The 14,351-nt window shown below is 39.1% G+C and overlaps 1 protein-coding gene across 1 annotated transcript; it reads right to left on the bottom strand.

Moving 5' to 3' along the window:
* Positions 1 to 4,238: 4,238 nt before the first annotated feature.
* Positions 4,239 to 14,022, bottom strand: LZTFL1 (leucine zipper transcription factor like 1). Its single transcript, XM_019616573.3, has 10 exons — positions 13,882 to 14,022; positions 13,551 to 13,711; positions 12,582 to 12,776; positions 12,079 to 12,139; positions 11,177 to 11,245; positions 9,323 to 9,388; positions 9,108 to 9,185; positions 6,487 to 6,660; positions 5,921 to 6,024; positions 4,239 to 5,192 (listed from the first exon to the last, which is right to left on the bottom strand). The coding sequence occupies exons 1-10, from the start codon at positions 13,882 to 13,884 to the stop codon at positions 5,174 to 5,176; spliced, it is 930 nt and encodes a 309-aa protein (XP_019472118.1). The 5' UTR covers positions 13,885 to 14,022; the 3' UTR covers positions 4,239 to 5,173.
* Positions 14,023 to 14,351: the final 329 nt, after the last annotated feature.

Below are 14,351 nucleotides of genomic sequence, written 5' to 3'. Positions count from 1 at the left end.
GGCATCTGGAAGCAGACCCAGATGTGTCCTTGTCACCCAGGCAGGTCTCCAGCCTTTAGTCCAGCACTTGGTTGAGCCGCAGCCCAGGCTCTTCTCCCTTCATGCCCAAACCCCGCTGCTGCAAACGAATGTTTCCAAGGGGCTGTTAATTTAAAACACTTTTTTAAGCAGACAGAGAGAGGACACTGGGAAAACATGGCCCACTGTGGAGGCAGAAGGCCCGAGGAGGCCCCTGGGCTGCCAGAAAGTGCACTAAAGTGCCAGGCCTGGAGGTGAACCCTGTGTGCCTGGGCTTCTGCCAAGGTACACTGAGCTCAAGCACTGCAGCAAAGGAGGCGACTAGCAGCATCTCCAGCAATAAAAATGGGCTGAACAAGTCCAGGGACTCAGCTTCCTTCTTCAGATGTCTAAAAATGTGTCTCCTTTCAGGGCAGGACTGGGCCGCTTTCAGGTCCATTTTACAAATAACACCCTCTTGGCTGCTGTCAGCCAACCACAAAAGGTGACCATGAGATATTCATGCATCTCGCATAAATGAAAACAGTTTCCACGGTGTGTTTCAGCGCTGCTGGAAGTGGAGGTGGTCACTGGGTTAGTGTCTGGGTTTGTCAGGCCTTTTCACAGTACAGTTTGAGGGAGCTGATGCTTCTTGTGCAACATCCCTGATGTTCCTGCCTTGCCTACAGAAGTGCAAGGTGATGGATGACTCACCCTGGAAATACATTACATGGGTAACTCCAAATTCTGTTGACAGGAAAAATCTGAGGAAAAAATTAGGGCTGAAAGGCACTAAACTGAAGGACACACTGAGAAGCTCCAACTATAGTTAACTGTGTCACACCATGAAAACTATTGCAAGTGATTAAAAACCAAAATGTCCCTCACTGCCTGTGGGATTTATTACAAATAATGCTTATAAATAACTTAGAGCATTTAATAACTAACTCACAGGAAGGGGAGCCTTAAAAATAGCACATTGCTAGCACTTGGGATGCTTCTGTGTGAATAGATTACTGCCGCTGATGAGGACAATCAAGTTAAACATTTCTTTGGCTCTGCCCCTCCTCCCCATTGCATTTCAAACTAGTTTACATGAAAGGCTGTGCAGGCAAAGAGGTGTGGTGTCCTTGGCACAGACCACGCCAGATCAGAAAGTTCAGATGCAACAAAATGTATCATTGCCTCTCTCCTGAATGCCAGTATTATAAACAAAGCTCAATATCTTGCTGTAGGACTTTCCACATGCACCTCTGATAACTCAGATGCTACTTCTTATGCAATCAAAATCTTATCTTCTCTGCATTTCCTTTCTTTGGGTTGGGTGAGGTCTCTTGCTTTATCTGGAGGGACAGAGGTCTCTAGTAGATACACAAGAATTTTTGATTATTTAATTGCTCATGTTTGTTAAAAGAACAATTAACAATATCTCCTGTATCTAACAGATTCAAGAGTTTGGAGTCTGAAGGAGAGGTGAGAAAGGATAGGGGTTCATCTGCAGAGCAGGGCAGGGACTAGTGGGAGAACACGAAAACTGCCCTATGTAAACCGAATCACAAACTGGTAAACAGAGAAGAGAACCCCACTTCTCATTAAGTAAAATTAACCTTACTTGGTGAAGGTACCAACTAGGGGCTTGCACCTGTTAATGCCAGTAAAGTAAGAAGTACCTCTCCCAGTTCCTTAAAATGCAGACCAGATGGGAATCTGGTGTCCTAGTGATAGGTTGGGAGCCATGATTCTAGGCTGGGAGAGAAGATTTATTTCATTATATTGCTGAAAGAGATGGAAATAATGGAAGGAGTAAAAAGTAGCAGCCAAAGAAGTCTGATATAGACAGTTCCTAGATAATTCTACTACTTGGTGGTCTGCATTTTATTAAACTACACTCAACATTTAGGATGATATCCCATAGATTTAAAAAAATTACCTCTTGTGGTGGGCTTTCCTTTGTCAGCAAGATGTGGGAGAGGGCCATGCCTGGTGTTCAGTACCTGCCCTTCCTGGAGGCACTTCATTCTGAGTGGCAGTACGCTGCCTGCTGCGTGTTAGATGTCTATCGTGAGGAAGCACCGGAGGAGTCTCTACAGACATGGCCTACTACCAGATTTGGAGATCGGTGGCCCTGTCTGTGGCAAAGTGTTAAACTTCGTGAACCTTGGGGTTCCTTCCAACCCAAGCCATTCTATAATTCTATGACCTTTCCTTGGTAGCGATGCTATCAAGCATGTACACAGCTAAGCTAGTAACAGCTCCCATGTGTGGTAGCACACGCTCTGGTGTCTTTCTGCTTGGATATACTGTTCACAGTTACTACTCTAAGCTCCATGTTTCTTTCAGAGAGAGAAAGCATCCTGGTGGATTTCTAGATCTTTGAGGACCTGTAGGCCACAATAACCACAGGTTGATTGTCTTTTGTATAGTTAGAGATTTCAGTTATTCCCCCAAGCAGTGATTAGGATGGCAGGATTGCAATTATTCCTCCAGCTCATCACTGCGTCTGTGCTGCACATCCCAAAAGCAAGGTATGTGGGAAATGTATAAGTTGCAGCTGTTCTGACATCAGCCTATCAAATGAAAGAGAAGAAGTTGCAGTTTAAGTGTTATATACAAATATTCATTTTATGACATTAAAAAAATCAGTCTATTATCCAAAAGAGGGAAAAAGATTAAGGAGTACTTTACGAACAGTTAAAGAACACTGGGTAATATTAGTGTCTCATTAGGAAGGTAGCATGCAGCACTGCTGGCTCATCTATTAACGACCAACTGCTGCGCTCACGTCATGGTTACAGCGCAGGGTTATTTGTTGGCTGTCACAGGAAATACTAGCAAAACTGAGCTGCCAAGATTTTGTTCCCCCCCACCAGAACAAACCAAACCAACCAACCAAAAACCAACAAAAAAACCCCAACTGACTCAAAAGAGAATTGATTCCTGCAGATCAGCCAGTTATGGAGAAATTCTCTTTTTAAACATTTCCTTCAGGCATAACTAGGGGATTAACAGCAGGAGTGGAGGAAACAGAAAATGTACACTTGAGCAGTACAATGAACCTCCAAGAACAAAAGTTAGTAAAAGCAGCATTAGAATTTACACTGTAGAAAAAGAAACAAAGTTTTAGAAATGTTAGACATGTTCAGATTATTGTGCCTATCTCAGCAAAAAGGGAATTGCTGTTGTATAACACTCAGGTCTTTGGCAGGCAGACAGATAATACATTTTTATCAAGAGCTGCAAATGAGACCTTTCTCTTAGCAACTGAGCAATCACACTAATCTCATACTCACTAAACTGGAAATCTGCAAGATAAGTTATCAATGCTGGTGCTTTGGTTCTGCACTGTACAATTCTCTGTATGATTTGCCTGACTCATTTGAAGAGATAATAAGGTCTGTAGTCATGATAGCCTATGGCCAACTAATTTTATTGAGACCTATGTGTGTACTGCAGTTGAGAACATACATTCCTACTGAATAGTTTTTAAGCAGATAAAGAAAGTGTATCAGAAATTCTATATTCTAGTAAAGTCAACAGCAAAGAATTTACCAAAAAATACCACAAACACCAAAAACAGCATTCTTCCCTTTCACTTTAGAAGTAGTAGCTGATCTTGTTAAAATGAATTTTATTACAAAGGAAAATGCTCTGAGGAAAGGAAAGTATTCATCCTCACAAGCGTTGGTGTCAAAATAACTGCTCTGAGAAAACACAAGGCAGAAAGCTCTCTATTAAGAAGATAAAAGTTTAATTACTGTACAAAATAATACCTTCCTGAATTTAACCGACCTTGTGTGTCAGTGTATGCTGCAGACACAGGAGTCCATCCCACTCCTGTCTTTCTTAACCAGGGGGAAAAAGGACAGCAGAAGAACTCACATGGCAGATTTGACTGTGGCATGACTACAAGAGCAATTTCAACAGCTCTACCCACTGAGAAAGAGTGAGGAAAAGGATCCATTTCAGCTCAAGCAGCTCCTGAGACAAGCACTGTAAATGTCAGCTAATCTCTAACCCAAAGATTTCTTCCCAGCCCTGCTACTGGAATGCTTTTCTTGTAGCTGTTTGATGGGCTCTAGCATTTGGCATGGACCTGTAACTTCCATCTTTATATTTCTAGCAAGGTTTTTTTTTTTTTTTTTTTTTTTTACTGATCTGCTGCTATTTCCTACAAATATTTAAGAGTATTTAAAAATATATTTAAAGCAACCCTATTCAAATAAAGCTCTTTAATGATTGGATATTTTAAAACATAATGGTTTTATTTGGAATAACATACAACATACATATGAACAGAAAAAAATGAGTAAGTACAATGCACTATAAAGAGGCTGCCAGCTAAATACAAGGTCTTCTCTGAAGGCTTGAGTAAACTGTTTTCTAGTGAGGTTACAATAAGAAAGGAGGTGAAAACATCTAAGATAACTTATTTCTTAAGAAAGCTGCTCTATAAGCCACTTCCTCATGCTTTTTCAGATTGTCACTTTAACATCAAAAGTACTGAAAAAAATCAGAATCTGTATTCTAATATGAACATTTGTTTCAAATAAATTCAAATGAAAAAGCATTGCTCCAATTAGTGTTTATTTTACTTTATTTTTTAAAGAGCCCGCTGCTTCTCCTGTAAAGCATATTTCTCTCACTACCTAATGAATAGAAAAATGTTACTGGTCACATTTTGCAGAGAGATCAAATATTCAGTGTGAATTAATGCTATAGAATCAGCATGTTTCTTTCTTCTTCCCTCCTACTTTTTACTGCTACCAACACAATTTTCACAAACAATGCCACTTCATGGCTACATGAACTGTACTAATAAAATCACTCCAGTTTTCACCTCAGAGACATCGCTAAAAACTTAATACTTTTTTTTTCCCCCTTTTTTTAACAAAAATAAATTCCTTTCTTTGTAAAGAATCTTCTCAAATCTTCAGTAAGATGCTGCTTGTTATTTCTTAAGGAATGTGATGATTAATTTAAAACATGACTCCAGAAACTAACAGTAATAAACTATGGGTTTATAAGGAAGGGTTGAAGTTTCAGTATCCTTTTAGTATTAATAGGAAGTTATTTTAAGCGCTAGAAGCAAACTGTAAATTATTTTAAACAAAATTTGATAAAAAAAAAAAAAAATAACACCACTCTCCATGCTCTTCCTATGTCAGCTTTTGATAGCTCAGTCTTCTGGCTCATATCTGAGGATAAAAAAAAAGAATCAAATCAAAACAGAGTAGAAAATAGCTGAGAAACACTTTGTCTCTAAAGAGAATATGAAACCCAAGTAAAGAATTACTTCCACTAGCGGTGCAGCCCTGTCAAGATTCAACAAATGCCTAAGGCACAGACAGTACAATATTATAGTATATACCTCCCAGAGTACTTTCTGCTTTTAAAATTGACCAGTTTACCAAATAGTAGCTTGAAAGCATGAACAATACTCTACTCACAAGTCCTAGTATACAAACAGAAGTTTAGAAGGTCCACCTTTGTCCTCCTACAGAACACCTCTAAGGCATCCATGTTGCCGATGCTCACTTGCCATTTGCACAAGGATAATTTCCTACCTGATATAAGGCCAGTGCATATCCTTAGTTATCCAATATGAGCCTAATCTTGCTTACACACTGTGCCATTTATCATTCCCATAAAGAAATGTGGAAGAAATAAGACAATGTCAAAGTAACTGGCACATTTCCCATCTGTATCTCTGCGTTGCTGCTGTGGTGAGCTACCACACTCACTAATATTGTGCAGCCACAACTCAATCCCATATACCTAACATGTATCTACAAAGGACTGACTTACCAAAAATCAGGGAACAGCCTACTATCCAAGGGAAATTTTGTAGTCTGGTTTTAGAGAGAGTTTTGTATTTATAAAAGCATATAAATGAGCAGAATGTGGATCTTGTTTAGACACTTACTTGGAAAGCCTTCTTCGTAGATCCTTTATCTGCTCGTTCTTCTTAGTAAGAATTTCTTTCATGTTGCGGTAGGCAGCTGTTTGCTGAAACTTCTTCTCTAATTCCTACATAATAGTACCAACATATTACTTACACATTATGAAAACCAGGCTAATACATTTTCTAAAAAAAATAAGCTTTTCCTCCTCAAGTTTCAAAACAGCAGTTCTATTTCTTATTCAAAGGTAGATGAAACCAGCTGGTAGATTTAAAGGACATCAGTGGGAAGGACAAACAAGTCTCGTTTTCTATGGAAATCAGACAACAAACGTTCTGAAGACTGGGAACACTGTTCTAAGTTAAAAATTTCTATGCAAACACATGGGCAATTTTTAAATGTTATTTCATTATAATCATGATGTTCACTCTGGTTTTGCTATTATACACGTTTCCAATGAAGTAACAAAAATGTGTAGTAAACAATGGAAATTAAGTAACAAACATGACCCAATAAGTTCTGTGTTCTTGTTCACTTATTAATCAGGTAAAAAGAGAGTAAGAGCTTTACATTACAATCAAATGCCAACCTTCTCAGCTGTGGATAGCTGATCCTGAACCTTAAGCAAGTCATGTTTTGTTGTCACCAAGTTCTCTTCCAGGAATTTTTGGTTTGCAGTAGAATCACTCAAAGTCTTCTCAAACTGACACTTCAAAGCTGCCACTTTATTCTCCAGTTCAACGATATCCTTGTTTACATCAGTCTTCAAAAGAAGAAATATTTTAAATACATTAAATGAAAAAGAATAATTGAAGTGTCAGATGCAAAACTCCACAGAAATGGGTATGCCCTGATTTTTATGAATTACGTTTGCCCTGTTGCTCTAAAGCACAAACTAAAGTGCTATAGTGAGAAAGTCATTTAACAATGGAAGTTAACTAACAAAGTTGGTTAAAGCACTGGGTAATTTTTAACTAAAAAAAACAAAAAAAAAAAAACAAAAAAAACTTGTAAATAAATGCATTTTTAAGACAGCTGAAATGGCTCCTCTGCCCAGCTGAGGTTTCAAGATCTTGTGTTTCCCTTCTTTAGATGTGAGGTGAAACCACATAATGAAACATACCACAAGAAGGGAAGGATGAAAGTGTTAAGGAGCATGTTAGCAGTCAGGTACTGATACTGCCATGTTCATCTTCACATCTTTATGAGATGAAACAACCCAAACTCTTCTGGCAATCGGTGCCGGGTATCAAAACATATTCGTGTAACTGTTCTGTGGATTCCATTTGAAAAACCACTCTCAGGTACAAAAGGTAAACTTCATACTCTCAAAAATACAGTGACTCAGGATGAGGTTCAACTATCAGCACCTTAAAAAGAACAGAAATCTAGAACTAAGGAAGCTCTGCTCCTTTGTATTAAGTGTAAGAAACCAACTGATAATGGTACCTGCACAGAAAAAGTTGAATTTTGAATTTTGGGACTGAGTCCAAAACTGCGATGCTGAAAAGCACCACACTTTGTTTCAGGTCAGAATGATCCCCATCTGTTCTGAACTGTAACACCAAAATCAGACAATGATGCAAAAATTCTATGTCCTTGTGCTAAACTGATCCACCAGAGTCATTGCTCCCCTAGTGTGGAACACACTTGGCCTGTGGAACCTTATTAAACTATTAAAAAACAGAAGAAAAGTCTGCTGAACTGAAACAAGCTGTGACTTGGCAGTTATTTGTTTGTCTACAGAATCTGAGAACTACTCCTTAACGTGCATCTGGGTTCATATGATTGTACTGTCACCCCTCTTATAAAGATATGAAAAGAAACCAGACAAAATGTAGCATTTTCTCCAAATAACTAATACATTCCTTAATTAATTTAAGTTGTATACGTTAGCACTGTATTTCCTAGCTAGTTTCAACCACATACACACACACAGTAATACAGAGTGAAAGCTGGAGAAGAAAGTGACAGATAAGGAGAGAGTAAGTTTGAACATGAATGCTGCAGGTACTTGGCTGCCCTGACATTCAGGCAAATTCAGATTTAACCAGAAAAGTAGGAAGAGATTTGCTTCCAATCTTTTAAAACGACAAGTACCACTGTCAAGGATTTAATAAAATCCTTTAATAGTAAACCTTTAATAATGTAAGGCTTAAGAAAACAGATAAAGAAAATATTTGCCCTGATTGACATATCAAGTTCCTATTAAACAGTATTATTGAATACAGATTTTGAAAGTTATTAGATATAATTGAAAAGTACTAAGAAAAATAAGTACATACCATAAACCAGTGAGTAAGCAAAATAAAAAGAAATGAAGATTAAAATGAGAAAAATCAAAGTGGAAATATTTTATGATACTGAACTTCAAGTCTGTAAATACAGCTGGAATTCAGAAAGGCTCTCAAAAGAATGGGATTAAAGTGTTCTAATTTTGTTTAAAAAGTTTGCACTGAAATGTCTTAGATTTAAGAAACAACTATAAATTGACACACTTTAGAAAATTCTAATTATCAAAGTAAGGGTGCAGACAAAAATACCAATGTGACATGAAAGGATTTATGTGCCAACTTACATGAGTGCTAATTTTTTAGGCCTTTTTCTGCAGCAAAAAATGACTATGTCTGAATCAACATTTACAGAAAAGGCTGAGTAGTAAAAAGATGATCAAACCTCTGTCATCCTGACCCATGCTCACTGCCATTTGTAGCAAAACTTCAATTAATCTTCAGGAATATAGGATCAGGACACATCTGTAAGCACTTACGTTTATAAAGTCTGAACTGAGATGAAGCAAGTGTACGTTGATATTGAATGTGATATATGTTTGAAAGAATTAGCGTTTTACTGTTGCCATAAAAAAGATTAAGCGGGAAGGAACACAAAAATATATTTGTATCTGTTAATACAGGCATTGCTCTTAAGAATTTGAACTCTGGAATACTATTTTCTGACAGTACCTGGAATAATACTTCTGGTAAGAATGTACCATGGTCTATTTGACACAAAATGTATGTCATAAAATAAACCAGCAGACTGCATTATCTGCTGACTGACAGAGCAGCACGAGTATGACTATGCTTGCAGGAACATAACAGTACTAACCTGAAGTTCTGTATCTGCTAGAAAAGAAACATACCACGCAGACCAACGTGGGCAATAGTGTAAAACAGCAGTGATCGGGGTACAAATCCTAGTTATATTTACCTTTTGATCTCCCTGGATCATCTGCAAATCCTTCAGTGACTTCTCCAGTTTGGATTTTTCATCTAGTGCAGCTGTAGCCTGTAACACACGGAAAATGTAACGCCTCATATATGTATTTTAATTGAAAATATGAAAATAATAGCCATGGAATTCTTAATTAGATTTCTTAAAAAAATGTAACCAGCAGTAAGCATCCAAGCTTACAGGAAATTTACCTGTGTTTCTATCGTCTTAAGTCTGGTCTTCAATTTTTCATTTTCTTCTTGGAGACAAGCAACTGTCTTTGGGTAAATAAAAAAGAAAGAGTTTACAGACTCGTGCTATTTTGAATTTTCCAATACTTCCAGTAAGAAAATTTCATTCCTTATGAAAGCAATCACACTTGTAAATGCTTATAAAAATGGCCTTGCTGATAAGGACTACTGATTTCTTCCTAAAGCCTATCTTGCAAATTATTGTTTCCTGCCTCTGTCAGCAAGAAATGTAAGTCTCCAGTTCTGCTGTAACCTGTAGATCACCTCACTTAAATTTAGTCCTTATTTTACTGAACTGGGATTGGTGCAGTCACTCTCCTGTGAGTATCAAGATTTCCAGTAAACCAAACTGCACATCTGGACATGCAGTTCTCACTGCTGCTTATCACTTGTATTTTCAATCAATGGGCAGGTAGATATTTTGCAGCTCATTGCAGCCTTTCAGTACCTAAAGGGAGCCTACAAACAGGAGGGGAGTCAACTCTTTACAAGGGTAGATAACAGCAGGACAAGGGGAAATGGTTTTAAGTTGAAGGAGGGAAGATTTAGGTTGGATGTCAGCGGGAAATTCTTTACTATGAGGGTGGTGAGGTGCTGGAACAGCTGCCCAGAGAGGCTGTGGATGCCCTGTCTCTGGAGGTGTTCAAGGCCAGGTTGGATGGGGCCCCGGGCAGCCTGGTCTAGTGTTAGATATGGAGGTTGGTGGCCCTGTGCAGCAGGGGGGTTGGAGCTTCATGATCCTTGAGATCCCTTCCAACCTTGGCCATTCTGTGATTCTATGACTCTATATTTTTATTCATAGTTTTTGTTTTAGAGAGACAAATAGCAGGTCACAGCATAGCATGTTCTGTTCACAGGAAACAAACATCTTTCCTAAGTAAATCAGAATAAATTCACCATACAAAGTTTGAATTACTTTTGACAAAAACAGCCAGATGTATGTGTTCAACAAACATCTCTTCTGAAACGGATTCTGAGCTTACTTTTGAGAAATAACTCCACTGACCTTTAAGAAAGATACATGTCAGATTAACATTTTAATTATCTTACAAGGTAAAAGCAATTTGATTTAGACGTTCAGACACCTGAAAGATCATTTTGGTAACGTTGGTTAGAAGGCAGGAAACACATTTTCTCACCAAGTTTCTCGACTCCCCATATATAAAAACTTGTATTGTAAGAAATGCAGCATTCCAAAAAAAGTTCAGCTGAACTAAATGAGTTCAATACAGAATAAAAACAATTGAGAACATTAAATACCAGAATGTGCTTTATTACTGTGAAATTCTTTAGCAAGTGGGAAATCAAACATTTTCCAAATTAGTAAATTCTGAATTCTTTATGCGTCTGTTGCCTTACAAGGAATTTAAACTCCTAACAAAACAAAAAAGACTGCATGTAATAGGACTGACTTACATAGATAATGTCTGATAACCTAATTGTTTCAGCCAGATTCAAATTTTAATTTATTTCCCTGTTGGAATGCCAACCTCTTACTGCACTGTGCACAGAAATGCACTGATTTCTATTCATTTCACCATTTAAATGGGAAAATAAGTAACTACAGAGCCCCAAACATCTTTGCAAAAGGAAGTTCAATATAGCAATACATGTGAGAGGCCACCATAACATAATAAAATATAAGATGCTTTACAAAATCTATTTATTAGCATTTTGCTTTACACTCTGGGGTGTATTACAGTGACATCTAACACAGTGACAGGCACATTACAGAAGTACTTCTACACAGCTTTACACTTCAGTCAATGACAGAAAAGTCATCAACTACAGCTGAATCAAGAGACAAATTCTTACCTTGTTTAGCAGCTCTGACCCTCCTTCATTTATGGGAGCCAGTTTTGGTTTAATGAGCTCTGCACTGGGCTAAAGAAATAATAGAGGTTAAACCATTAAATTATACAGGAGGAAGAGAACTATTCATTCAGTCTGTAAAATAACTATTAACAGTCAATTTTCTTTTACAAACCAAATGAACCATCTTTTATTACATTTTTTAGTGGTACCTTGGCTCTTAAATTACATATTCAGTGTTCAGCTAGAGCTGAACAGAAATACTGTATATAGTCAGAAAGGGTGTGCAAACCTGAACTTACAAAAGGCTACTGATGCCATAACCATCAAAGGACAGAAGAGTTCAGAGGAGAGAAAAAATATTTTTTACTGATTGTAAGTAAAAAAAAATATTTTCGGATATCAAAATAATCTTAATTACTATTTTAAGTATTCAAATATAATATCTATTAACTAAATATACACTTAAGCTACAAAACAAATAGACTACATTGCTAATCATACAAGATAAACTAGAGTCACACCTGTATTGCAGGGTTAGGGTGAGGGTCCCCCAGGCTGGGACAAACCCAGCACACTTACCTGTCCCAGTTTCACCCCAGCCTCCAGGGAGAGGGAACCCAGGAGCAGAGGCTCCAGCACATCCCTGGTCTGGCTGACTCTGGGATCAGGATTATGAGGCATGCCCAGAGCACAAAGAATCTGCAGTTTGGAAACAGCTGAGACAACCAAGTGTGAGCCTTGGTGCTGAACTGTAAAATGCTGTTATTTGAAGACTTCTACTTCTAAGACTACTTTGAACATCTTTCTTACTATTTTAAGTGTGAAGAAGAAATACTAAATAACTGTTTCAAACAGCTGTCGTGACTCCATATTATTATGATTATGTTTTAAAATAGAACTACCTTCTTGTTTGAAGATGTAAATTCTGACTTTTCAAACTCGGCAACCTGTTCCAACAGTTCTCTTGAAAACAAAAGCAAACGGAGGCATTTATTTAATAAATGAACCAAGCTATGAAACACATTTTACCAGGCTAATGCTTGACCCTTGTGAGAAATACAGAAGGCCCATGCAGGTACAGTAAGTGCAATAGATAATGTCATCCAATGGTATGGAAAATGCACCAGAACTGTAAGATATACACAACAAGTACTTTTTAAATAAATCCTACCACCTGCTTTTAACTGATTAACAAGTACAAACATTACCAATAAAAGCATCTGCCTGACAAATTTGAAAGTTTCATGTATCCCCCAGCTTACTGTCTTGACACTAATTTGTCATTGATACAAGAGGAAAAGTGTAGGTTTCTATGGTTAAAAAAGGAGGAAAAGCATGCAAAAATCAATGTTTGGAAGGTCTTTTTATTATTGAAAGACATTCTATATGGCCTAATATACATTACCGATTCTCTAATTCAGAGATGTCTGTCTGTAACTTAAGGTACCATTTCTCAGCCTGTGAAAAGAGCTGGCGCAGAAGTAAAACATTGGTGTACGTTGTATTTATGAGCTCGGACTCCACTTCACTGTGTACAATGGTCTGCAGCCCATCCAGCATGTCTGCCACCTCATCAACTGTGAAGGTCTCCTCAACAAGCCTGAACGGAGAAGTCAAGGTGAGTCACCTCTGACAAAGATTTTGCACCATTATGAGACCTTACTACGTTAGATATCACTTGTATGCAACTCAGCAGCCTTCTGAAGACGTCCACTGTCAGCAGTTATTAATGAGAATAGTAGCTGGTTGTTGTCTTTACATTTTCTTTCGGTAACACTAAAATCATAAAGACTATTTCCTTACAGAAATGCATACACCAGAAGAAAGGTATAAGGAAATGTCATACCACCTGTGTTAACTTCTAAGAATTTATACAACTAAGTTTTAAAAAGATTTGATTTTTGATATTTGGAAAAATTACTGGGTCTTCCTTCATAGAACCATAGAACTATAGAATCATAGAATGGCTTGGGTTGGAAGAGACCTCAAGAATCACCAAGCTCCAACTCCCTTGCTGCATGCAGGACCATCAACCTCCATATCTAACACTAGACCAGGCTGCCCAGGGCCCCATCCAACCTGGCCTTGAACGCCTCCAGGGACGGGGCATCCACAACCTCTCTGGGCAGCTGTTCCAGCACCTCACCACTCTCTCTGTAAAGAACTTCCCCCTAACATCCAACCTAAATCTCCCCTCCTTCAACCTAAAACCATTAAAGCAATTGAACCATTAAAGCATTCCTTCATCAATAAGAACACACAAATGTAAGGTAAGAAAAGCCATCCCCTAAAGCATTTCAAGCGGTGGTTGTTTCCATTAGATCTGGTTGCGTTTGTGCTCCATCGTATCACACAACACAGACCCGACAGGTACCTGCTATCCTTAAGGTCCTGGAAGCACGAATCCACTGTTTTGAGACACAGGCCACGCTTGAAACGAGCAAAGCGCATATAGTTGATGGCTTCGTTCTGGTGGTGCTCGTTAAGGCCCAGCTCCGCCTGCGGACAAGGATGGGAGCATACAGAGAGCACACACTGAAAGAAGTAGAAAGGGACGTCCAGGTCTGTAGCTGGACAACGTATCCTTCAGGGCTGGAGCACAGAGCTCGAGAGCAAAGGCAACGCGGAGAAATAAAGTAAGCTCCGCGGTCAGCCGGCCCGCCAGAGCTCCGCGCCCCGCGGCAGCCCCACAGCCCGGCACTCACCATGGCGACGCGGCAGCCCAGGCTGCGGTTGGAGCGGTTGTGACTACAGGCCGGCCGTTGCCATGGAGAACGCAGCCTCGCGAGCGCCCTCGCCGCTCTCCTATTGGCTGCGGCCCGCACACGAGCGCCGGCCGCCCCCCGGCGTTATCCCCTGTGCGTCACCCTGCGCGCATGCGCGCTGGTCGCCGCGCAGTTCAGGTGGCGTTGCCGATGAGCATCATCAGGGATGGTTTTGGTTGGTTTTTTTTTTCTTTTTTTTTCAGTCTTCCTAGGGGATGCTTTTAATCTCAGTTAAAGCGCATGGCTAAGGAAAACAAGGCCATCAGGCTGTAGTTAGGAAGGTTGACCTCTTACCAGCAGGTTGATCTGTCACCCGAATGTTGATTCGATTTCTCTCCTCACAGCCGAAACGCTTTGCCAGGCACCACTGCAAATCTTTCTTGTCCTCCATCTCTCTCTTGGCTTGCTGT

This window comes from Meleagris gallopavo, chromosome 6 (genome assembly GCF_905368555.1).
Source record: "Meleagris gallopavo chromosome 6, MGAL_WU_HG_1.1, whole genome shotgun sequence".
Lineage (NCBI taxonomy): Eukaryota > Metazoa > Chordata > Aves > Galliformes > Phasianidae > Meleagris > Meleagris gallopavo.
The sequence above is the reverse complement of the archived record's forward strand: the minus strand, read 5'-3'. Positions and strand labels throughout refer to the sequence as shown.

Bases quoted from the DNA above. Each gene is read 5' to 3' on its own strand.
- LZTFL1 (XM_019616573.3), bottom strand. The intron at 9,389-11,176 runs GTAAGAATTTGT...ATTTACCCAAAG, and splicing joins GGTCAGAGCTGCTAAACAAG to ACAGTTGCTTGTCTCCAAGA. The intron at 6,661-9,107 runs GTAAATATAACT...CTTCTTTTGAAG, and splicing joins TGATCCAGGGAGATCAAAAG to ACTGATGTAAACAAGGATAT.